Consider the following 25,062-nt stretch of genomic DNA (forward strand, 5'->3'; position numbering starts at 1 on the left):
GACTGGATTTTCATTTCTGTAGAAACATGGATATGCATCAGATCTCTATGTAATTTCACACTGAAAGAAGTAATGCAATGACTTTATTTCCCAGCTGTATTGGAGGAAGTAGTGCTGTTACCATAGCAGCCGCTTCGATATTAAACGTTCCAGTGCGAGAGGAGTGTTCAGTTTCTGAAAACCAAACAGCCCTCTTCACGAATTCCATCTGTGTCACAACATGTATTAGCAAGTTTTTTGGGTAAAACATGATTTATGACGCAACGTGGCAGCGAAACGTAACCCGCTTGATTAGACGAATCAAACTTGTTTCACAGCGAGATGGACACGCGAGTCGACTCACTGCGGAGGAATATTGACTTCTTACAAAAGCTGCACAGAGAAACTCTGGAGAAATTACATGGTGAAATAGATGCTTTAAAGCGGCAAAATAAAGGTAAATGTATGCTAAATTGCCTTCTATATATTACAGTAATGTTTTGGCTTTTTCATGAACAATACATTGATGTGTGACATGGGTAATACTTGTCCGTACACAACAAAAGGTGTCATTCTTATTTTATTTGACGTAATTTACCTGAAAATGTGACGAGAACATGTTTAGGTAGGCTACCGTTAATAAAAATAATGTCTGTTTTGCTGTAATATCTTGCTGCTTGCCTACGAGTTTAATGGATAGTTCACCCATTTCTGTCATCATTTACTCATTCGCATGTAAAAACTATGATTTTCTTGTGAAATATAAAGATTTTAGGCGGAATGACAGCATCAGTCATTCACTTTCACTGTAAGGAAAGTTGCAATGAAAGTGAGTGGAGACTGAGGCTGTAATCTTTTTTTCTGTGGAAGAAAGTCATGCAGGTTTAGGACAACATGAGGGTGAGTAAATGATCAGAATGTTAATTTTCAGGTGAAGTGTATGTTTAATGAGGATGGGCACCTGCTGTCAGGGGATCAGAGGTGATACTTTAGTACGGGTTGCCTGGTGACGTCGAGCTGCTGAATGAAGAAAATGAAAGAATAGCGTTTGTAACCGCTGTGTGTGGCAAAGTATCAGTTTACACAGACAAACGTTTTGGTGTTTTGTTTCTGACTGTCAAAAGGAGGTTTGTTTGACCAAATGTATAGGTATTTTGCTTACATCAAACGGGTGAAGGAAATACACGAGAAATACATTTTTGCTGATGTAAAGACCGGGGCTAGTTGTCACAGATGCGATATTTGAGTCAAATATTGTATAAATGCCATTTCACAACTATGAGGTATTTTTCATAAATGTGAGGTTGGGGCAAGTTATTACGTATTTTATCAGTTGTAATTTTATAGCCTACTGTTCATTATTGTTTTATGTTGGGTAAAAACGATATTTAGAACATTTGAAATTTTCCATTTCATGAATTTTGTTTTTCATAATTGTTTTACTGTTTATTTTTCTGAAAAAAAGGCCATTAAATTACATCATTCATATATATATATATATTACAGTGGGTACGTAAAGTATTCAGACCCCCTTAAATTTTTCACTTTGTTATATTGCAGCCATTTGCTAAAATCATTTAAGTTCTTTTTTTTCCCTCATTAATGTACACACAGCACCTCATATTGACAGAAAAACACAGAATTGTTGACATTTTTGCAGATTTATTAAAAAAAGAAAAACTGAAATATCACATGGTCCTAAGTATTCAGACCCTTTGCTGTGACACTCATATATTTAACTCAGGTGCTGTCCATTTCTTCTGATCATCCTTGAGATGGTTCTACACCTTCATTTGAGTCCAGCTGTGTTTGATTATACTGATTGGATTTGATTAGGAAAGCCACACACCTGTCTATGTAAGACCTTACAGCTCACAGTGCATGTCAGAGCAAATGAGAATCATGAGGTCAAAGGAACTGCCTGAAGAGCTCAGAGACAGAATTGTGGCAAGGCACAGATCTGGCCACGGTTACAAAAAAATTTCTGCTGCACTTAAGGTTCCTAAGAGCACAGTGGCCTCCATAATCCTTAAATAGAAGACGTTTGGGACGACCAGAACCCTTCCTAGAGCTGGCCGTCCGGCCAAACTGAGCTATCTGGGGAGAAGAGCCTTGGTGAGAGAGGTAAAGAAGAACCCAAAGATCACTGTGGCTGAGCTCCAGAGATGCAGTCGGGAGATGGGAGAAAGTTGTAGAAAGTCAACCATCACTGCAGCCCTCCACCAGTCGGGGCTTTATGGCAGAGTGGCCCGACGGAAGCCTCTCCTCAGTGCAAGACACATGAAAAAACACCTGAAGGACTCCAAGATGGTGAGAAATAAGATTCTCTGGTCTGATGAGACCAAGATAGAACTTTTTGGCCTTAATTCTAAGCGGTATGTGTGGAGAAAACCAGGCACTGCTCATCACCTGTCCAATACAGTCCAACAGTGAAGCATGGTGGTGGCAGCATCATGCTGTGGGGGTGTTTTTCAGCTGCAGGGACAGGACGACTGGTTGCAATCGAGGCAAAGATGAATGCGGCCAAGTACAGGGATATCCTGGACGAAAACCTTCTCCAGAGTGCTCAGGACCTCAGACTGGGCCGAAGGTTTACCTTCCAACAAGACAATGACCCTAAGCACACAGCTAAAATAATGAAGGAGTGGCTTCACAACAACTCCGTGACTGTTCTTGAATGGCCCAGCCAGAGCCCTGACTTAAACCCAATTGAGCATCTCTGGCTGTCTCTCAAAAATGGCTGTCCACCAACGTTTACCATCCAACCTGACAGAACTGGAGAGGATCTGCAAGGAGGAATGGCAGAGGATCCCCAAATCCAGGTGTGAAAAACTTGTTGCATCTTTCCCAAAAAGACTCATGGCTGTATTAGATCAAAAGGGTGCTTCTACTAAATACTGAGCAAAGGGTCTGAATACTTAGGACCATGTGATATTTCAGTTTTTCTTTTTTAATAAATCTGCAAAAATGTCAACAATTCTGTGTTTTTCTGTCAATATGGGGTGCTGTGTGTACATTAATGAGGAAAAAATGAACTTAAATGATTTTAGCAAATGGCTGCAATATAGCAAAGAGTGAAAAATTTAAGGGGGTCTGAATACTTTCCGTACCCACTGTATATATATATATATATTCTTAAATCAGCATCAATAAACATCAGATACCCCCATTGTAACAACTTATCCTGTATAATGAGCCATGTTGTCACAAAAGAGAATGTGTTAGGAGCATTGTGCTTTTTTCCTGGGCAAAGTAGAAATGTTCAATAACTTTATGGTTGTCAAGATTTCAAGACTTTCAAAAATAAACCTATTCTGAGGAACTAAAAAGTGTGACATCTAGGCCTGGTTTCCCTACATGAATCATGTATACATTAAATTGGACATATTTGTTAAATATCATTCTCCATTCTGTATTTTTAGTCTAATTATGTGGTTACAGAGTTGCAGTATAAGCTGATAATGGAGCCTCCAAAGTCGAGCAGTAAAGGTTAAGTGACACTTCTGTTCTCTATCACATTTTCTCGATCAAAACCATATGAAAAATACATTGGTACAAGTTTACTGTAACTTGCACCAAAATTCCATGACAGGATCTAGCTGTATCCTGGGGCATCATATAGAAAGCAACAAATTCCAGAAAGACAGAAAGAACTACCTGGAGCAAACTCTGGAGGACACCTGCTCATCACGAAGCACAGAGATCAGGTGCTTACAAAAATATTATTTTATTTAAAAATATTTAATATAATTATTATTATAAAGATGTAAGAGTAAGGGAATATATACATTAGTAACATTCTTCTAATACCTACAGCAGTTATTTAAAATATAGAGAAAGTAGATCAAATTCTTCAGGGACCCTCAAAGCAGACCAAATAGAAAGTCCTTCAGAAGCCAAAGCAGGGTTCATCACTTCTCTACAGCCTTTAATGATCCAGTGTAGTCCATCTCAGGCCCCTCGACCTCCCACCCTACAGGAATGTGAGGTCATCATACGCCAACTGTACAACGCTAATAGCCTGCAGTCCCAGGAGGTGAGATCATATATTTCTCAATCTCTCACAATATACATGAATGCTTATATAATGCATTTTAATTTGTCTCCTCTCAGATCCTACGTGTGAAGGCTGTTCTCAAAGACATTGTTTTCAACAAGAAAATCACTGCAGAGAATTACATTTTGACCAAGGCTTATCTTGCTGATGGTAAAAGGTAATTTCTTTATCACTACATTTCATTTCCATATCCCAGAAATCATGTCATGTCCCAGACATTTATTTTTCACACCAAAATCAAAGGAAAATAAGAAATGTTTATAATATGTATTATATATATATATATATATATATATATATACACACACACACACACAATTAATTATATTTTTCCCAATTATTAGTATTCCCATTATTTTCCAGTAATGATAAGAAATATTATATTATATTATACATGTGAAGAAGTATAATTTTGTATAAAGATTTTCTTAAAATTAAACTACAATCACAAAAATAACGCCATGATGTCAATTTTTTTTTTTTTTTTTATGTATATCTTACATTATGGTAAAAAGGTTATGAGAATGACTTTTCATATACATTTTGGAGCAAAAATATGACTTTTCCTCCAAATGACCTTTAATTTACCTTCTTTTTTTGGCAGAGCTGAAGATTCAGAAACATTTCCTCAGCTTTCTCTCCAAACACTGCCTAGAGGACTGTAAGTCAATGCTTGTAAATTTCTGATACATATTTTGTTTCTAACCTGCCTGCCAAGAACAAGTCAGTTTGGGAGATGTCACCTTTTGTTGCTATCTGAACAGACCCGTGTCTCAGGCTAGTAAAGCTGAGAAAGTGATCCTCCCTGCCCTCAAACAGACCCTCAACAACAACATAGCAGACAGACAGAGGAGAACTCAAGCTGTGCAGAGACGTCGTCTACAGAGGACTATGCGCTGAAGGACCAATCATGTGTATTTGAGTTCTGTGCCACACATTTCAGATTGAAACTGCATTTTAAATGACTTTATTGATCGAGCAATGCACAAACAGTTAAGGCTTTAGTGTACTGAAATAAAGAAAACAGATGATTATTCATGTAAATAAAAAAAGACAAAGAAAGTATTAATATATTGCCATCATTCCACAGAGGTGCAAGGATTATACTGGGCTGCTAGTGCAGATGGGAAAATAACTAAGCAGCTGAAAGGCAAGCCTGTCTCACGCTTTGAGCCCAGGTGTTCAGCAGCGCCGTCACAGAGTGCTTGTCAGGAAGCTGAAGGAGTTTAGAGGTCATGTTCTTATGCACATTCTGCAAGAAGGGGTTGGCCTCTGAAAACAGAGAGAGGAAGGTGAGGAAGTGTTCAGTTCATATGTGTCACAGCCTATGGATTTTCATTTAAACTGGATGCTTAAGGGGGTTGCATTTTAAAAGGCAGCCTAAGATTATATACTGACAGTCAATGCACAAATCAGGCTTAGACATACCATACTGCTGACCGTCATCTTCCCAGTGGGGGCTCTGATCGGGGTAGTCAGCTGGAATGCTCAATTGAAGAGGGGGAACACTGGGAAGATTTTTATCATCTAGACAGAGACAGTACCAGGAGTGAATGGTTAATTTGTACACATGTACAGGATGCATATATTGGGCACAAGTTCTGAACTGACCTAGTTTACATATGAGATGCACCGTTCCATTGTTGCTGCAAAAGGACGGGTCCAGATTGACCAGGAATTTGGAATTAAGCCGAGCCACCTCCCCTTGAAGTATGTTAGGGATGGTCTGGCGCTCGTCATCCTCAAGCTTCCGCTTACGGGAAGGAATTGAGGGGCCCCTGTAATGAAAGAATGTAATATGTAAATTTACGAGTTAAGGCAGTATTTTTTAAGTAATACTAAATAATAAAATAATTTCTTGAGCATCAAATCAGCATATTAGAATGATTTCTGAAGGATCACGTGACACTGAAGACTGGAATAATGGTTGCTCAAAATTCAGCTTTGCCATCCCAGGAATAAATTACACTGTAAAATTTATTCACAATATTACTATTTACTGTATTTTTAAATAAATGCAGCCCTGGTAACTGGCCTTAAATGGAAAAAAAAAATAATAATTAGCTGTTGATCTTACGTGATTGGGGGTCCATGAATTGCTGTCATAGCAGGAGCAAACGTGCGGTAAAGTGAATGGTTGAAAACCGGGGAGCGGATGTTGGCCAAGACAGCATCCAGCAGTGGCTGGCACAGGTACTGCTTTTTGGTACAGGGCACTGGGGGAGGGGGAGGAGTCGGCTGGAAACGAAAGTCAAGACGTCACTGTAGAAATCGGTTACTGCTTTTAAATGAACAACTTAACTTTGACTCCCTATCTTAAAATAAAAAGTTACTCACCACTGCCATGTCATTCTTTAGTTTCTCCAATGCTATTTCACACTTCTGTAGTGTTTTAAGAGGACACCTAGTGGAAGGCAGCAATAATGCAACCTTAATCACAAGCCAAAAATCAACACTAGAGACAGTGTTCAACATGCCTGCTTTCTTACCTTGTGTTGGGGTCAGTCAAAATGTTAAGCAAACTTTTCATTTTGCTCAAATCCTTCTTCCTGTCTGTAAAGACCAAACATAAAGCATGAGCACTAAAATCAAGGGGAAAAAAATAAATCCACACCGAAGAGAAAGTCTGTAGTACCTTCATTTTTGTCTATTTTGTTAATCATCCTGCGCAGCGGCTCAATATACTTTGACAGCTGCTTCAGTTTATCCATGTAAAGCTGGTCCTCAGACTGTGAAGCCCCTGCTGGACTCATCACAGAGTTTGGATTGCCTGTAATCCAAATAGAAAAAAAAAAAAAAAAAAAAAGTTTAATTAGGGTTGCACCAAAATTAAATTCTGGCTGCTACTGAGAAGCAATCTTATGGCCGATAGCTGGCTGAAAATGTCTAATTAAACAGAAAATAAACAAAAAGTCAATCACTTGATCTATTGTTACAAATAAGGCATCCAAGATTATAAATGTAAAGTACTAAAAATGCTAAATATATATATATAAAACAAGAAAGCTGCTCTGTACCTGGTGTATTTAGGGGTCCAGGTGAAGGTACCTGGAGGGGGTAACTCTGGGGGGTACGTGAAGAGGCAGGACTCTGGGATGGCTGGGGAGAGGGACTGGGTTGGAAACCTCCTGGAGATGGGGTCGGACCAGAGCTAGAGGCAAAAAAAGGTTGAATTAAACTTCTGCAGTTAATACATATTGGAGAAAAACTCAACTATTTTACTATACCTGACAGAGTTGGGCTGAGAGGAAGGAGGCTGGGGGGATGGCTGAGGCTGCGGGGGAGGTGGCATCGACTGGGGCGTCTGCACCTGAACTGGGGAGGGTGATGACATCATTTGCTGACCCTTTGAAAAAGTCAGGAGAGAGGGAAAATGAAAATGGGTTCAAAAGGATAGATGAGTGGAGGACAGCGGGCACACCACTGGTGAAGCCAGTTACCTAGAGATAACAGACATACAGGCAAGATCAGCTTGCTTCGACTGTAGAGCACCAGTAGATGGCACTGTTTAACCAGTATACGGTTGCTTCTTATTTAGCTTCCTCACTAATGTCATGTTATAACAAAATCCAGTCCACTTACCTGTGCCACACACTTTTCATTTGAATTTCACTGGCCTAAATGCTTCTGGGTAATTTCCGACTAAATGTTTCTGATTGTGAAACTGGTTGGGGGTGGGAGTGGGGGGGTAAAGGGAGGCAGATGAATGTGGATTATGGACAGCGTTCACTCTAGTGTAAAGCCACAGATGTACGCACCCACTGGGTTGCAGCGCTGAGACCCTGCACTCAGCCCTGCGGTAAATACCTGTGGCATTTGCTGTCCTCCAATGGCAGCGGGGTTTTGAGGAATGGCAGAGTTCGGGGTGGCGCGGGGCAACCGAGGTGGAATTTGCATCCCAGGACGGGGCATCATCTTTGAGGAGGACAGAGGGGACAACAGACATGTCACAAGCAAAACAATAAATGCAGTGCATCAGCGGACATGAGGAAGCCCATGCAAGAATGCAAACAGAAATAGATTCGACAGGCCTGCAAGCACAGATGCACATACAGTCACATTCAATTATGCAAAACAAGGCTATCCAAAAAATAAAAACGTGCCAGCACGGCAATATAGTGAGCTTCCCGTCATTCCAAGAACTCGTAAAGGAATATTCCGGGTTTAATACAAGTAAAGTTTAAACGACAACACTAAGTTGTGACAATGTTGATTGCTACTAAAAAAGGACTTGGGTTACACTTTTTTCAGTGATGTAGTTACATTGTACTTACTCAAATAAGTACTGAGTAATATTAACTAACAACATGTACTTAATAAACAGTTACCATTAGCGTTAGGTTTAAAGGGTTAGTTCACCCAAAAATGAAAATTCTGTCATTAATTACTCACCCTCATGTCGTTCCACACCCGTAAGACCTTCGTTCACCTTCGGATAACAAATTAAGATATTTTTGATAAAATTTGATGGCTCAGTGAGGCCTGCATTGCCAGCAAGACACTTAACACTTTCAGATGCCTAGAAAGCTACTAAAGACATATTTAATTTTATAAAGTGACAAGAATACTTTTTGTGCGCCAAAAAAACAAAATAACGACTTTATTTAACAATATCTACTGATGGGCGATTTCAAACCACTGCTTCATGAAGCTTCGAAGCTTTACAAATCTTTTGTTTCGAATCAGTGGTTTGGAGCATGTTTCAAACTGCCAAAGTCACGTGATTTCAGTAAACGAGGCTTCGTTACATCATAAGTGTTAAGTGTACATCATTATTTCAATGGTTCACCACTGGGGGGCATGACTTTGGCAGATTGATACATGCTCCGAACCACTGAACCACAACAAAAGATTCATAAAGCTTCGAAGCTTCATGAAGCAGTGTTTTGAAATCGCCCATCACTAGATATTGTTGAAAAAAGTCAATATTTAGATTTTTTGGTGCACAAAAAGTATTCTTGTCGCTTCATAACATTAAGGTTGAACCACTGTAGTCACACGAACTGTTTTAAATATGTCCTTATTAGCTTTCTGGGCATCTGAAATTATCTTGCTGTCAATGGAGGCCTCACTGAGCCATCGGATTTTATCAAAAATATCTTAATTTGTGTTCCGAAGATGAACGAAGGCCTTACGGGTGTAGAACGACATGAGGGTGAGCAATTAATGACAGAAATTTCATTTTTGGGTGAACTAACACTTTAATTATGCATAATTTACTGTTATTACTAAAGAAAATACATGTAGTAACGTGTAACTACGTCACAAATTAGTGTTACCAGGACTTGTCCCTCCTTTAAAAAAGCAAAAATCTGGGATACAATAAGGTGGTTACAACAGAAATGAATGGGGATGATTCATTTCAATGCTATAGCCTGATGTAAGATGTAAACAATATGTATTTACAGTGGGTTAACAAGTTGCTTACTAACTTTTCTGTGTAGTTTTATCCAATTTTACAATTTCATTGACATGACAATGTAAACTCTAAAACGGCCCTAAAAATAGCAAAGAAAATATAAAAAATAAAACTTGTGTATTATTTGAGCTGTAACAGAAGAAATAATATAAGTGCTTTTACAAAATTACTGTCATTTCTGTTTTTAAATCATCCAAAATTGGCCCCATTTACTTTTGCTGTAAACGGCTCACAGAGTGTGGTAATCAAAATGATGCCGTTTGTTCTTAAATTGTATTGAACCCAGAATATTCCTTTAACGTCACTGGTTGTCAAGACAAGGCAAGCCACAGGCCAATGGATTTCATGCTCTCTTTTCATGTAACAGAATCATGCAAGGCAAAGAACGATGCAGTGGATACTTCTGCATCTCCAACAAGCCTTTCCACTCTAAATTAAAGTTGTGGTTGAGCTTGCCATCCGCTAATGGCTTTTAAAGTGAAGCTCTGATCAAAAGATGGGCAGATGCAATGCAACCATCAATACCTCCCTTGAAACATATTAGGGAAATCATTTAAAAGCTCAAAAGTAAAATATCAGAGTTTATTATTAACAATCATAGCAAACTGTAATTTATACAGCTTTGTGCAGAGGATGCAAATGCAAAAGGAATGCATTTCTTGTCAGATGCATGCAGAAAGGGCTTGTGGGTTCAAAATAGCAAGCAAGCAGTCAGGCTGTTAGCTGCACAAACACGCATAATGCAAATGAGATTAAAAACTAAACGCTACTCAAACATAAACTGACTGCTCTGCTAGACTTCACACTGCAAAAGAATAGAGATTTCCATCTCTGGCTTTAGTATAAACTAGGGCCACACAGATGGGAAAAGCTGAATAAAAGCAACATGAAGCAAAATGTTATCCACCGAACGCTCGCAGATGGGAGGGCCACCCTTGAGGGAGAGATTTGACTAAATGTATTTGAAAAAGTAAAACAGGCATCTAGTTGAGCTTATCTTTATCATATATAACTAAAAACAGGATGCACTCCTGCTGATGGCAAGTGCTGACAAATAAAGCAGAAATAGCCTCCAGAATGCATTTGTAGGAAGCAGTGTTGAGCATTTATAAACTAAAACTAGCTACACTACAGAACTAATGTCAGAACGCCAGCTCAGTATTGGCTGACGTTGTTCATGTGAACAGCATGACATGTGTGTGATGCTGATGCAGGAGCTGGCCAACAATGAGTCGGCGTTCTGACGTAGAACACGGAAGCGCTTGACTGTCTATACAACGTAAACGGAGGGGAGACTGACAGGGGAGAGACAAAATTGTTGGATAAAGTCATTATTTTTGTTTTGTTTTTGTACACAAAAAGTATTCTCGTCGCTTCATAACATTAAGGTTGAACCACTGTAGTCACGTGGACTATTTTAATGATGTCTTTACTACTTTTCTGGACCTTGAATGTAGTAATTTTGTTGCTTTCTATGAGGGATAAAAAACCTCTCAGATTTCATCAAAAATATTTTAATTTGTGTTCCGAAGATGAACGAAGGTCTTACGGGTTGCAATATTGCAATATTAAAATATTATAAATTTCAAAATTAAACTTACTTAAACTTCTACTGAGACTTCAAAACTAAGTTAACTATTTTAAAATACACTTGTTATTTTGTCATATTTTAAAATATACATATTATATATATATATATATATATATTTTTTATTTTTTTTTTTTAAATATACATTATATATAGAATTATTCAGCTGTTTGCTTGCATATTGTCGAAATGTAAATAGAACAAACAATGAGTTATTGGTGGTAAAGTTTAATGCTTACGATTAGGGGTTTGGAAAAACCCTGAAACCCAAGTATGAGTAATAATAAGAGTGGTGCTTTCTAGTTATGAGTAGCTTGTAGTTTGTCAAGCTACTTGCAAAGTAGCTTTGCTAACACTGGTGAAGACATGAGTAGCTTATTTGTTCAGAAATATTCAGCTGTGACTGGAGACCAAGGCCCACCGCTCTGGCCCACAACTAAACCTCTATGGACAAGAAAAATATTGATGTATAATCCTTCTGTTGTTATTTAGACAATGTGCATTACACTACGGCCCACCACCAGGCAAGGAATAAACAGATCTGATGTCCAAAAGAAATTCAAGTATTGATTTTGGTAGCATGCAATCACTCCACACTCCACGCCCCAGTCTCTTATCTCAATCCTCACCACGCTTTGCATTAGGTTTACCTGGCTAGGGACTGCTGTGAGCTGGGCCCCCTGCTGGACTTGTTGAACCTGCTGCTGCTGCTGCTGCTGTTGTTGCTGCTGCTGCTGTTGTTGTTGTTGTTGTTGCTGCTGCTGCTGCTGCTGCAAAACTCTCGCCTGCTTGTATGAACAGAAGCAAACAGAAGACACTGAGACTAGCTGGTGTAATATGCTTCTCCGGACCACTTGTAACAGAGATTTAAAGTAGTTATTATGCATTTTGCATTATGATTGCACTCTTTTAGGGCAGCTGATCTTTACCTGCATTACCTGCTGGAGCTTCAGATGTTGCTGCTGCTGTTGGCTGAGTGAGCTTTGTTGATGCTGTCCTGGAGCCATTTGTGGTAATGACTGGGGCTGCTGCGAGTGAGGGGGCATCTGACCTGCCACTCCCTGAGCCTGTACCTGGGCTTGACCTTGAGCTTGGACCTGAGCCTGAACCTGGGCTTGAAGCTGCTGAATTTGCTGGATACTCTGGGCATGGGCTTGGGCCTGTGCTTGAGCTTGAGCTTGAGCTTGAGCCTGAGCCTGAGCCTGAGCCTGAGCTTGGGCCTGGGCCTGTGCTTGAGCTTGAGCTTGGGCCTGAGCTTGAGCCTGGGCTTGGGCCTGGGCCTGAGCCTGTGCATGAGCCTGTGCATGAGCCAGTTGCTGCTGCTGCTGCTGCTGTTGTTGGTGTTGTTGTGGGTGCTGTTGTTGTTGGTGTTGCTGTTGTGGGTGCTGTTGTTGTTGGTGTTGTTGTTGTGGGTGCTGTTGTTGTTGGTGCTGTTGTTGTTGGTGCTGCTGTTGTTGGTGCTGCTGTTGCAGTTGCTGCAGTTGCTGCATTCTGGTTTGGTGCAACTGGGAGTTAAAGCCATTAAAAGAATAAATAGACAATAAGTTAATTATGAATAAATTAACCTTTTAATTCAAATACTGTCATGTAGTATCTTCATTTGGCCATGATTTCACCAATCATCACCACTATGTACTATGTGGTTCGTTAAGCCGGCCCTGGCCAGAGTACGGTCCGGTTGGGCTCGAGCACGGTTCGCATGCAGTGTGAGCTTTTCTCTTTTGTATTGTCTCATTTCTCTTTCTGCAGTCTTTCTTCAAATCTCCCTCTTGCTCGTTCTGTCTCCTCGACCGTCATACGCCCCCTAATTCTGATTGGCTACACGTTTGTTGTCGTTTGTTGGTGTCGGTCCAACTAACTTCCAAACAGCGTTTTTGAAATATCGCTTACAGCACCTTTAAGCAGAAACATTAATCTTTCCATTATTCATTACCTGGTTCTGTTGTTGCTGCTGAGTCTGGGCTTGCTGCTGTTGCTGATTCTGATGCTGCATTTGTTGATTCTGATGGTGCTGCTGTTGAAGTTGTTGAAGCCTCATCTGTTGGATCTGCTGCTGCATGGCATTCTGCGGCTGAGGCTGCATGGCAGCCTGCTGCTGCATCTGGAACTGCATGGACTGCTGCTGTTGCGGCTGCTGTATCATCTGCATCTGCCCGGCAGTCGCTGCTGGAGAAAATATTGCATCATATGTCATATCATGGAAATGTATGAGAATTAAAATAAGATTATTAAGCCACACAGTCTCTCTAATCAGCTGACAGCTATTGAATTTACCAGCCTGCTGGCCTCCCTGCATGGTATGTTGACCCATTTGCATTTGCCCCATACCACCCATTGGTGCGCCAGGGGGGCGTGGTCCAATGCCAATAACTCCAGGACCACCTCCAGCCACTCCTGGTAAATTCTGCAGGGCATTCATGGGGTCTAAAAATAAACAATATTACCTTGAAATTCAGCAGAAAATATATTCTAACAGTTAAATGGTAGGCTTAAAAAGATCTTAAATAGCTAGCTCTTTAATTTACCAGGCCCACCTTGAGACTTCTTATCTGCAATGAAAAACAATCTGTTCAGTACACAGTCCACATCTTAACATCACAGCAATAAGACAAAAAATAGAATAGTAAACAGTGAATTGGCTACTTACGAATGTCTCTAAAATGAATTATCAGCCTCGCAACCAGAGATAAATACTCCTCCTGTTTCCCCCCAAAAATATGAAATGTTATTCATTGCCCTTTAACAATCACACACTAACAAAACAGTTCTGTTAATGTGTAATATTCACATTTAAAACTTACTCTGGTCTTTGCTTTGATAAAAACATGGCTCTCCATGTCAGTACTGGACTTTGTATGAGCAGTTCCTGCTTTTCTCATGGCTTCATCTCTGCAATATAATAAAGCAGAAGTCTGAATATTTTATCACAACTGATGCACGACAAACAAGAAATCATTTACTGACACTAAGAGATATCTCAGAACATGAGCACTGTTAGAAGGGCTTTTTAACTGTAACAAAGAATAAAACAATTACAAGCAAAGAGATAATAAACTAAATATTCTAAGAGGGTTACAAACAAAACATGAAATTCTGAAATGAACTAAAGTGTATTATCTTATAAGTATTACAGCAAATAAATGTCTTATAAGCAAATTAATTCATGAACTCTTTAAAAGAACTCAAATATACATCTTTTAAAAAAAAATGGTGTTACATTTATGAATGTAAATTTTCAAGGAATTAATAGTAAGAAAATAATTTAATAATATGCATCTATTTTCAGAGTAAAAAAAAAAAAAAAACTAATACAGAAGTTTGGGGATAAATTCCTTTTAACAATATTAGAAAAGTCAATTCAAAACTATATAAACAATTCCAAAATAAGTGGGTAATTTTTTTTTTCTTCAAAGTGATGAAAAAAGGAGCAATTGGGCAGCTATTAGAAGAGCTTATAACGAGCCTAAAGTGATCACAAGAGCGACTAAATATCTTTAAGGTTAATTTTCTTTTGCCCACAACGTTATACAGCATTTATATATATGTAATACATATTTCGCTTGTACATATTTATTTCATGAGGCTTACTTTCTATTAGCTAGCTAATCGCAAAGCTAAACTCTAAACAGAAAATGTAATCTCACTTAATGAACATCATAACGTGATCAGATAAATAACACCATAAATTCACGTACAGCCTATTTTTGAACATTTCGGCTGTTTAACATGAGCTGATAACAACCCTGAGCATCCGCTAGTTAGCAGCTAACTAGCTAGCTAACGCTGAGACTTCCAGAATGTGCTAATATAAGATTATAACACAAAAAAATATTGTATGCTCACATTTGCGCCACTACTTTCTGTCGAAAGGCTGGACTCCTCCAATCACTATCAGGACCTGGGACCTCCATAACTGTTATTGCTGAACAACGTTGAACAAGCTGCTTCCAGTTAGCGATGTCCGCTCCGTAAATGAATCATTCCAGTGAATCGGATCTTTTCAAGGAATCGGTTGAACCCGCTCACAAAACTGCTCTGAAAAATTCGTTCAAGAATCTGAATAAATTAACTGTTCTCGAATCGAAGAAATAGCCTAATAAAATAAATCTTATTTGAAATACAAGTTTAATGCTTAATTGGTTGTCAAATTTATTAAACATACAACAGTGCTCGTCTTTTAAGCTTTTTAAGTAGAGATATAATAGTATTATTAAAGTAAATGCAAAAATAGGTTTAAAATACTTTATCTTTCTGATCTCAATCATAGCTGCAAAAAAACTGAACTATTACACAGTAAATGTCAATAAACACAATTAAAAAAAAAAAAAAAAAAAATGTACAAGTAAAATAATCACTTAAATGGTTAACTTAAATGAAAGAAATGCAACAAAAGAACCGATTCGCAGAAATGAGTCGGACTTCCCTAAACCTAAAAACGGATTTTCTCAAAGTCAGTTCTAGCGAATCTGGAATACAAAGGTTTTTTTTTATTATTATTTATTAATTTATTTTTAATTAATGTATTAGCGCACAGTAAAGTCTTCAGTCAAATTTCTTTTGACGTCAATAATTCGATTCACTGCCTATGTGCCGTTGTATGTGACAAATAAAACTTTGAATGATGATTACATATATGGTTTAGATTACATCATTTGCATCATAGATTTGAGTTGGTTGTCACTAACCTGTACGTGGCATATGTGTCAATTATATATCTATCATTAAAGTCATGCTTAAAGTTTATTTTGATTTCTTTATTGATGTGTGCATGAATCATTAAGATACTATCATAGTTTTTATTATTGTCAATTTTTTTTAAATTATTTTTTTATTTTAATATTTTTCATTTTTATTTGAATTTTGGTAAATTTTTTAGTATTCTGTTGTGTTTTTGTCTTTTTTATTCATTTTTTTTAATACGGCCATACAGTTTTTATTATTATTTTTTATTTCTGTTTAGTTATTTTAGGACATCAAGTTAAACTAAAGAAGAAAAATGAGAAATGTTATACCTTATGTTTTGTATTTCATTTTATTTCAGTTAATGTTTATTTTATTTCAAGTGCCAAAAATGTATTTTATGGTTTTAATTTTAACTAATTATAATAACACTAACATAAATTCAACAGTAGTAACATTTAGAACAGTTAAAGTTAGTTTATCATTGCTTTACTGACTTTTATTTTCATTTTCAGATATGTGTTAGGATAGGCTCTGGGGTGTGGTTATAGGGCTGATATGCCATGGGTGACATGTCAAATGAAAAACTTCCTTCCGCATTTTTCACACATTGGTTGTTGGCTTCCTGCCCAAACATCACTGTTCACTGTATTTTTACCTACTTATAGTAAGTAGGTAATCTTGTCCTCATTTGGTAGCCATCATCAAAAATGCTGAATGTTGATGGCAGGCAATTTAAGGCCTTGACAAAACTTAAGCAGTATGTCTCATATAATTTACCCCATGTTGCATCAGGGCCTTGTAACTGCTGTTGACATTGTGTACTTTAGTCTAAACAGCTGTATGACAAATAGCCTATATTGTTATGATCATATTCTTGACAAACTGCTACTACTTTGAGTGAGCAGAAGTTGCCAAGGGAAGGTCAGAATAGAGTCTGCGATATCAATAACTTAAAAAAAAAAACATTTTTTGTTGCACTGACGTTTGTCCTTGCCTGAACAATGAGCACATCTTTGTAAAGGATGTGATGTAATAAAGCAGTTTAACCATGTCAGTGTGACTATTGATGATTCAGTATCCTCTGTTTTTGAAAGGAATTTGAACTCCATGCACTGAGCTCCAGAGTGTGTGTATTATTCACGAGTTTGATTGTATTAATCACTGCAAAAGCTATATGTTTAAATGATCTTAAGTTCACAAGTTTTAAGGCATTTTTGACTTTGTTTGATCTTAGACACATCTGGCAAGCAACAGTTCATAAAAGCTTTTTGACTAGGGCCATCTGACCTACTTTTTGCACCCTTGGGGTATCTGCGTGCATAGCGAAAAGACTCTCTGTGTCCACACAGATTAATTCCCACCTCGCAGGAGTGTTAGGAAGTTTCTTTTTTGATATGTCAAACCAATTTGTTGCACCACTGATCCAAGGAAAGATTTAGAAAACTGCAAGACATTATGAAATAAATGTGAATCTATTAACATTCAAGACTTGAGGTGACAATGTTGCCAAGTATTGCGTCAAATGCAGCTTCATCTGGCATTGTAAAGAGCTCTTCTTTATTAAAGAAAGAAAAGAGAAAAGTCCTTGAAAATGGCAGCCTTGTAAGATGATTTCAGTAGAATTGCTGTTTCTTTTTTTTTGGTATCTAAGGTTCTGGGTGATAAAGTACCTGCATTTGTGCCCTGAATATAATCTTGTCCTCTTTTGTGATGTCTTTAACGTTGCGCCCATCCATGCAGACTGGGGTTAACACCGGAAGTGCAATATATTAATCCGTTTGCCCATATCCAGGGCAAAGAACTTGACTAAAGGCCTGTTCACACCAAGGACAAATAACTATAAAGATAACTATGATAATAGTGTCCACCAACACACAATAATATTCTCTTTATTTAAGTGCTCTTATGTCCTACTGTTGTCAATGTTTTTATCGTTTGTCAATTATAAAAATAATCTTTCTAAAAGTGATTCTAATGACACAGTTCCTCTGTGGCATTAGTTGTGATGTGGACTTCCCTATTCTTTTTATTAGAACGATTATCATTTTAGTTTATCATTGTAGTTCATCTAAAACTTTATCATAGTTGTTATACTTTGTTATGTATTGAGAAATTATCATTCACTTAGTTTCTATTGAAATGAAATACCTTCTGTAACTTGAGTAGGCTACTCACACATTTTAAATACAAAAATGAAATAGCCTAAATTTAATTTAGACCCTCTACCTTTTAAATACTTACGTACAATTAAATGTAGAGAGATTTTGGCTAGATACTACTTAAAATATTTACACAATATCCACAATTTCACTTAAGTAGGCTAGTGAAGTACCGAGTACTTTCTCAACTCATGTCAATTGCCCATGTCAAAAACAGATCTCCAGATGAGATGTGAGCCAACCTTGCATTCCAAAATGAGACCACTACTATAGCACGTTACAACTTTCACATTAATAGACCACTCGCTCTAGGCTATACAATCTCCTAAGCAGTGTCTTATGTGCCTCATTATTGTGGTTCAAAGCATTTGAAATGCCGCGCCTCTGCACGCCACTTCTTCCTTTTAAGTAACAGCCGCTCGAGGCGCTCGTGACGGATGATCAGGCAGACCGGGAGCGCGCGCAGATCCGCCCTCCAGACGCCATTTCTCGGACGGTGTGGGGAGCTGAAGCAGCTTTTACACCAACCCGGGAAGGAGGAGAAAACACAACAAACAGAAAAAATTTAAAATATTTTCGATCGTCTTGTCGCGTGGCAAAGCGGTGTGTCATATAAAGGAGCAACGCGCAAAGCGGGGAAACTTTCTGTTGCGAGATTATTCTGAATTCGTTGTGTGGTGAAGACGTGTTGCGGGCCGCCATTTTTGTTACAGCCTTCGAAGTCTGTTGTGAGTCTAAATAGGAGACAAAACTCTTCCGTACTTCGGTGTAATACACGGAGAAGTACTCGCTGTTGGACGCAACTGACATATGTCGCTTCGAATCGTCATGCAGGGCGATTTATTATCATATTATGCCTTATCTTGAGCGGACGGTGGATGAAGACGGCTAGCTGGCTAACGCGTTATATTGTCTCATAAGCTGCAGCTACTTTCACGGAAGAGAGAGCGGAAAGGGGAACTTTGATACTAAATACGCGTTTTTTGGTTCTTTACGAACTTTTGGGGTTGTTTAAACCTGTTCTACGCCCGTCGTGATTCGTGTGTTGGTGGAAAATTTAGCAATGCATCAAAGTTGGTTGACGCCAGTCGCAGCCTGTCTGGTCAAACGTCAGGTTGCGGTTCAGTAGGACTGTCGGCTCAAAAAGCGTTTGGTCGCTTGTAAGAATAGGCATTTGTTGTTTTAATTTATTGCTCGTTTCTGTTTTCTTTTCGAGTTCATCAGTTACAAGTGTATTTCGAACAAACATGTCGTCTGCACGGTTCGACTCCACGGACCGAGCTAGCTGGTATTTCGGGCCGGTTTCTAGACAGGAGGCGCAGAATAGGCTTCAGGGACAGAGACACGGGATGTTTTTGGTGCGAGATTCGTCCACCTGTCCTGGTGATTATGTACTGTCAGTGTCTGAAAACTCCAAAGTTTCTCACTATATCATCAACTCTTTGCCAAGCAAGAGATTCAAGATAGGTGATCAAGAGTTTGATAATCTACCTGGCCTTTTGGAGTTCTATAAAATACATTATCTGGATACTACCACCCTGATAGAGCCAGCACCAAGGTAAGAGCTTCATTTAGTTTTGACATCGTCACATCATCCACCCCTCTTCTCAATAATGTGCATTTCCCTCCTCATCGTTGCTATGGCAAGCTGTCTAAACATTCATTCATTTCAACTAACTAGGGTCTGTTTTTTATGCTACTAGTTCTTATTTTTGTTTACTAGCAGACAATTACATATATTAGTATCTTTCAGTTTCACTAGTGACAATTCATTATTTACCAGTACTGTCATATCGATTAGTTCAGTAGTGATAAGTAACAAATTACAAATATTTTTAATTTGATTTCTGTAATAAACTTCTCTCCGACTCCAAATGTTTCTGGTACTAGTTCAAGTTTTACTATTCGTCAGATGCTTGATAATTATATTTTAGTTACTTGTAATAAATAATAAAGAAATATTGCTGGAAACAATTTAGATAGATGTTAATGTTTTACTAGAACTTATTAAATACTTATAAAACTTGAATAACAGTTTGTTACTAACAAACACTGTTTGCTTAGTGACTGGCAGCATATGAATAATTACTAGTGTCTAATTGAAACTATACTAGTCATTATTGTGTTCTAGGATATGCACTTCATGTTTATATGTATAGCACTTTTCATAATATTATGTATTGTTTAAAAGTGGAAAAATGCTTGTTTTAATGTCATGCTGTTATCAGTCAGAGGTGACTTTCGAAGTAAAGTCCATATGGCAATAATATACAAGTCATGTGTTCAGTTAAACAAACAAATCATGGTATACTTAATCACGTTATTAAGGCAATTGTTACATTTTGTGATTGTAATTATTACAACGTGAGGATTTGGCCATTTTGTATGTCCAAAATTGACATCATCCGAAGTCTTCAAGTGTTGGTGTCGTCTCAAATCTCAGAGCTAATATTGGCGTACATACTAGTTTTAAGGAATAAATGTTAAAACTGCTTGCCATAGCTTTGCTGGTTCTTGTTCACATTCATTCTTATGCTTGGACATAAATATTGTCAAGGTGAGAGTGGTCAGTTAAACATACCTGTAATTCCCCTTAGTTTCCTTCCTGTATGTTCTCATTGAGCCATGCCATAAAGAGAAATTAAGTCATTTGCATTCACGATACCAGGAAGTTAACTGTACATGTGAAAGTGCACATTCAGTAGTGGAATGGATATTACAAAAGACACTGCCAAGAAGTGGATTTAAGCATTTCCTCTTAGATATGCTGTTAAAAATCCTCCTTTTTTTGTTGATTAGTCAATCCTAAAAACTCTGATCACTGTATTACAGGTACCCCAGTACCCCTCTTCCCAGTGGTCCTATTCAGCCATCTGGGGGACCCGGAGATGAGAACCAGGAGTATGTGCGAACTCTTTATGACTTCACTGGTAGCGATGCTGAAGACCTTCCTTTCAAGAAGGGTGAAATCCTAATTATTCTGGACAAGCCTGAGGAGCAGTGGTGGAGTGCCAAGAATAAAGAAGGCCGAGTAGGCATGATTCCTGTTCCCTACGTAGAAAAGCTGGTGAGACCTTCGCATCATCCCGGTCAGCCTGGCCATGGTTCACGAAATTCCAATAGCTATGGCATACCTGAGCCAGCACACGCCTATGCTCAGCCTCAGACTCCATCACCCATTCCCCCCGTCACACCCGGCGCTGTTATCAACCCACTGCCGTCCGTGCAAAATGGGCCGGTAATGGCGAAGGCGATCCAGAAACGAGTGCCGTGTGCATATGACAAGACTGCCTTAGCACTGGAGGTAGGTAGCTAAATGATGGATTCCCATAAACCAGAATTTGCATTTGTCACCAGCGTGGTTAAGTCTGCTAGTTTCCATTGTTTTATTGATGAGGGATAATATTGGGGCAGGCTTATGCACATTAAAATATATTTATGTCCTTCAGTTTACTAATTACTAAAGGCTATTCATTCAGCATAGATTTTTGTTGGATGATATATAGCAGGAGTGGCTAACCCTGGTCCTGGAGAGCCTCAGTCCTGCAGAGTTTAGCTCCAACCCTAATAAAAACTCACCTGCCTATAGCTTTCTAGCAACCTTTCAAACCTTGATTAGCTTGTTCAGGTGTGTTTGATTAGGGTTGGAGCTGAACTCTGCAGGACTGTGGTTCTCCAGGACCAGGGTCAGCCACCCCTGATATATAGGAATACAGGGATATAGTGCTGGCTGCCATAGACACTTAATGAAGCTATTTCTCTGTGGATTATAAGATTTAACTGGTGCAGTGATTACACATTTAAAGGGATTTTTACCCTTACATTTGGTCAGATGGTGCTGATAGCAGGAAATGTGAAATGACAAATATTTTCTCTTGATGACACACTTGTCAGTTCAGTTCTATGTTTCTGAGGGACTTTCCTTAAACAGACCTATCAACATATTTGTAAAAAGATGCCATAGATTGAATGCTAGAGAAAATATATTTTGATATCTGTAGTGTTTATGATTTGTATTTTAGAATAGTTTTTATGCATTAGACCAGTTTTTTGGTCTGTTTCAAGAAAGACAAATAAGTGAAAAATAAGCACAAAGACCCCTACTTTAAGTTTTTGTGTTTTGTCTAATTCAGTGTAGAATTCATTGGTTTGTATAGGGGCTAGAATGAAATTCCATACTTAGTCATCCCACATGGCAAGTTCCAGCACCCCTTCATCCGTTTCTACATGCAAGGCCTTGTCAGTTTATAGAAAACATTACATAACCTATGTCTTAGTCAGCCTGAGAATGTGTCAGTTGTTTCAGGTAGGTGCAAGAAAAAGGTGAAGAAACTCATTGATGGGGTCAAATGCAGATTTACTTTGTCATTTAGCCCCATTTTGTGTTTTTCCATCGGTCTGCTGTATTTTGCATATGAGTGCAGCTTGTGTATGGAAACAAGGATTATGACGCACGGTTTGTTATGGCCTAAAGCAAAATGGTCTGATTTAGAACCGCTATTTTAGGCGTTTTGAGAAGGTGATGCATGTCAGTCAATGCAGATGATTTTATCCTGTAAGGATGAGTTTAAGTTTTTAATGCTTAATACTTTTAGATAAGAGTAGTCTTCTTTTTAAGTATTTTAATGGGTACAAAACTTCCAGCTTTATGCACTCAAAGGATTTTCATGTCTTTTAAAAAATATTTTGTTCCTTGGATCTAATTTCTGGTGGGCAGGCCATTATCTTTTCCCTAGGCTTTCCCTGAATTTTCTAGGTTATGATTTTTTTGAAATATCAAAGCTTTCACTGTGCTTTTTAAGCCAATAATATTTTTCTGTCAAATTAAACATGAAAGTTGAATGCCATGCTTAGTTTTTTTTCTGTATCCTACATAAGACCTGTAGGCTTTAAAAGACATGTAGATTATTTGTTTTGACCTTTTTTATTTAATTAATCCTGTTTCTTTCCTCATAGGTGGGTGACATTGTGAAAGTGACTAGGATGAACATCAGCGGTCAGTGGGAAGGGGAGGTAAATGGCCGGAGAGGTTTATTCCCTTTTACCCATGTGAAAATATTGGACCCCCAAAACCCAGATGAGAGCGAATGATCTGGACCATGCTCTGTCAGCACCCCATCAGCTCGCTGGACGCCCCATCAAGTCACCGCCGGTATTACGCTTGCCTGCCTTGGGGCTCAGCCGTGGCGCATTTCTCAAGCAAACCATTTGCGTGGCTTCTGACTGTTTACAGCTCCAAAATCAAACGGTTCTTAATCCCCCTCACCTGGTTTAAGGCGAATCAGTATTTTTTTTTTTTTTTGGGATGTGTCTGCCCTTAATATTCTGTTATTTCCACACATCTGCAATCTGTACCTGTGACAAGGTGAAATGAGGCCTCCACCATTGACCTAAGCCTTCTTGCCACTCTCCTGCAGTTTTCTGTCTGTAGCTTTGACTTTTGCTAGCTAAAATATATTGTGTTAAGAAGGGAAATGAGGATAATTATACCCTCTGGTTTGATTGCCAATTGTTTACCTGTTTGGGTATGAAATTGACCTTTTTTTTTGTCTTTTGTTACATTTAAACAATCCTAGTGATACTGATCTGACCCTTGGTAACAGCCATGACTTGAAGATAAGGGTATGATACTGCAGGATCTTAGAATAGCAACAACTGCACCACTCCTGATTGACCTTAGAAACAGACTCACCAACTAGTATGTGGGACTAGTCTACTGTAGCCTTTTTATTTGTGCCATAATAACTTATCTGTAAATTGCAGTAGTAGTGTAGCTAGATGGTTGTGGCTAGACTCTTGGGGGGTCTTTTGAATGGTGAAGGGTTTGCCTATGGAGCTTTTTGGCATCCGGTGGTGATGCCTTAGATGCGAGATTGGGTCTGGGGAGAGTAAAAACGCACCTCATCTATTCCATTGGACAAGCTGGAAATGTCACCTGTGCAATTATGAGCTCATCTCTTCCCCTGATCCTCTTCTACTCTGGTAGCAGTAAAGTCTGGGTGTTGCTCTTTTTCATGACTGTTACAGCACATCACAAGGTCTCTGCTATAACTTTGATGGTTTCTGCCCAATTTTGATTCAGTAACCTGACATAATCAACTTCTCATTTTTGTCCATCTGTAATCCATTTCTTTTTTTTAGCCAGGTGTTGAATCAAGCATTTACTGTGTGTTGAAATAAACTGGCATTTTCTAAAAAGGGATTTAAAAAGCCTGCTGGTGGCCTCTGTGCATGACCTTCTGGCCAAGAGGGGTTTCCTTCTTAGGTTAAATGCTGCTTCATGTTATGTTTTATTTGTCTGTTGATTTTCTTTTCTCACCTTTTTGAAATTAACTCCTTTTTTGTCTGGTTTACATCCCTAGCATCAGGTTAAGGCTAAACATTCATATTAAGCAATAGACCAGCCCGTATCTTTTAGAAGTGCTCAAATAATTTAAGGTTTCAAATGCATATGGTTTTCTTTTTTTGGCTAAGGCTTTAACAGTATTACTGTTTGTTTCAAATTACAAAATATCCATGTGGTCTCGTTTGTTTAAAATGAAAATTTGTGCCTTTTATTTTCTTACACCATTTACATGTTAATAATATTTCCCATGGTTAACACCCGTGCTGGTATTACCCATTATGTACAGAACGAGTAAATAAAATTTATGTCTACTTGTCTGTGTGCGTATGACCAACTTCCCTTGTATAACAACTCTGAATGCAGGATTGCCACGGTCATGGAAAACCTGGAAATATGGAGTTTAAATTTGTGATTTCCAGATCTCGAAAAGTCATAGAATTTAATAATTTTAAAATGCTATGAAAATTTACATAGCGAATACAAATTTTTCCAGTTTTACTCTGCTCTTGTATTGTATTATTGTTTACATCTTGGTACCTGATGTACAAATGAAAATCCACCTCAGCAATTTCTGCTAAAGTGATTCCTAAAATAAAACTTTAGAAATCACAAATGGCTGCTCTTCAAATTAACTCGGATGGGAACCCTGTAAAGAGAAGATCAGATGTCGTTCTGGAGACTTCTGACTCCTAAAGTGGGTCACTTCGAACCCCATGTTTCAAGCAGACGTTTTGTTCAACAAAACGATGATGTAACAGCCTGTTTAGAGACGGTGTTCAGTATCTGGAACAAGAGGTTGGTTACTCCATCTCACTTGAATTTTTTTATTAG

At 38.4% G+C, this 25,062-nt stretch overlaps 4 protein-coding genes across 18 annotated transcripts in view; 3 read left to right on the forward strand and 1 right to left on the reverse strand.

Moving 5' to 3' along the window:
* The window catches only part of rpl17 (ribosomal protein L17), a 268,902-nt gene that overhangs the window by 191,158 nt on the left and 52,682 nt on the right, over positions 1-25,062 (forward strand). Inside the window, exon 1 of one of the 3 annotated variants that reach the window (XM_051877804.1) lies at positions 7,680-7,684. The exons of the other annotated variants lie outside the window; for them this stretch is intronic. The gene's annotated coding sequence lies outside the window, so the exon portion shown is untranslated. Of the gene's footprint in view, positions 1-7,679; positions 7,685-25,062 lie in introns of those variants that run through there. 3 annotated transcript variants of the gene reach the window in all.
* si:ch211-222n4.2 (uncharacterized protein LOC101885505 homolog) lies at positions 153-5,101 on the forward strand. 3 transcript variants are annotated; one of them, XM_051877790.1, is made up of 7 exons: positions 153-436; positions 3,421-3,468; positions 3,572-3,686; positions 3,796-4,015; positions 4,093-4,193; positions 4,641-4,697; positions 4,801-5,101. In XM_051877790.1, exons 1-7 carry the CDS (start codon positions 322-324, stop codon positions 4,934-4,936), a joined length of 792 nt encoding a protein of 263 aa, XP_051733750.1. In that variant the 5' UTR covers positions 153-321; the 3' UTR covers positions 4,937-5,101. The 3 variants fall into 3 exon arrangements, with proteins under 3 accessions (XP_051733750.1, XP_051733751.1, XP_051733752.1); XM_051877791.1 differs by having other exon boundaries at positions 3,799-4,015; XM_051877792.1 differs by having other exon boundaries at positions 308-436; positions 3,402-3,468.
* med15 (mediator complex subunit 15) lies at positions 4,988-15,049 on the reverse strand. 11 transcript variants are annotated; one of them, XM_051877728.1, is made up of 18 exons: positions 14,887-15,049; positions 13,845-13,932; positions 13,691-13,742; positions 13,578-13,592; positions 13,318-13,467; positions 12,977-13,206; positions 11,973-12,548; positions 11,694-11,831; positions 7,844-7,951; positions 7,264-7,382; positions 7,054-7,187; positions 6,672-6,806; positions 6,526-6,589; positions 6,374-6,440; positions 6,114-6,274; positions 5,648-5,814; positions 5,465-5,563; positions 4,988-5,308 (listed from the first exon to the last, which is right to left on the reverse strand). In XM_051877728.1, the coding sequence occupies exons 1-18, from the start codon at positions 14,952-14,954 to the stop codon at positions 5,172-5,174; spliced, it is 2,508 nt and encodes an 835-aa protein (XP_051733688.1). In that variant the 5' UTR covers positions 14,955-15,049; the 3' UTR covers positions 4,988-5,171. The 11 variants fall into 11 exon arrangements, with proteins under 11 accessions (XP_051733688.1, XP_051733684.1, XP_051733683.1 ...); XM_051877724.1 differs by having other exon boundaries at positions 12,977-13,209; XM_051877723.1 differs by having other exon boundaries at positions 13,569-13,592.
* On the forward strand, positions 18,316-24,548 carry crkl (v-crk avian sarcoma virus CT10 oncogene homolog-like). The gene is made up of 3 exons (XM_051877787.1): positions 18,316-19,443; positions 20,718-21,189; positions 22,842-24,548. Exons 1-3 carry the CDS (start codon positions 19,133-19,135, stop codon positions 22,974-22,976), a joined length of 918 nt encoding a protein of 305 aa, XP_051733747.1. The 5' UTR covers positions 18,316-19,132; the 3' UTR covers positions 22,977-24,548.

This window comes from Ctenopharyngodon idella, chromosome 21 (genome assembly GCF_019924925.1).
Source record: "Ctenopharyngodon idella isolate HZGC_01 chromosome 21, HZGC01, whole genome shotgun sequence".
NCBI classification, from domain to species: domain Eukaryota; kingdom Metazoa; phylum Chordata; class Actinopteri; order Cypriniformes; family Xenocyprididae; genus Ctenopharyngodon; species Ctenopharyngodon idella.

Excerpts from the sequence above, each read along its gene's own strand:
- med15 (XM_051877721.1), bottom strand. The coding sequence starts at position 14,954 with ATGGAGGTCCCAGGTCCTGATAGTGATTGGAGGAGTCCAGCCTTTCGA. Across the intron at positions 13,933-14,886 it reads CAGAAAGTAGTGGCGCAAAT|AGATGAAGCCATGAGAAAAG; the intron begins GTGAGCATACAA and ends ATTATATTGCAG. Across the intron at positions 6,275-6,373 it reads TAAAGAATGACATGGCAGTG|CCGACTCCTCCCCCTCCCCC; the intron begins GTGAGTAACTTT and ends TTTCGTTTCCAG.
- si:ch211-222n4.2 (XM_051877790.1), top strand. The coding sequence starts at position 322 with ATGGACACGCGAGTCGACTCACTGCGGAGGAATATTGACTTCTTACAA. Across the intron at positions 4,016-4,092 it reads ATAGCCTGCAGTCCCAGGAG|ATCCTACGTGTGAAGGCTGT; the intron begins GTGAGATCATAT and ends GTCTCCTCTCAG. Across the intron at positions 4,194-4,640 it reads TATCTTGCTGATGGTAAAAG|AGCTGAAGATTCAGAAACAT; the intron begins GTAATTTCTTTA and ends TTTTTTTGGCAG.
- crkl (XM_051877787.1), top strand. The coding sequence starts at position 19,133 with ATGTCGTCTGCACGGTTCGACTCCACGGACCGAGCTAGCTGGTATTTC. Across the intron at positions 19,444-20,717 it reads CTGATAGAGCCAGCACCAAG|GTACCCCAGTACCCCTCTTC; the intron begins GTAAGAGCTTCA and ends ACTGTATTACAG. Across the intron at positions 21,190-22,841 it reads AGACTGCCTTAGCACTGGAG|GTGGGTGACATTGTGAAAGT; the intron begins GTAGGTAGCTAA and ends CTTTCCTCATAG.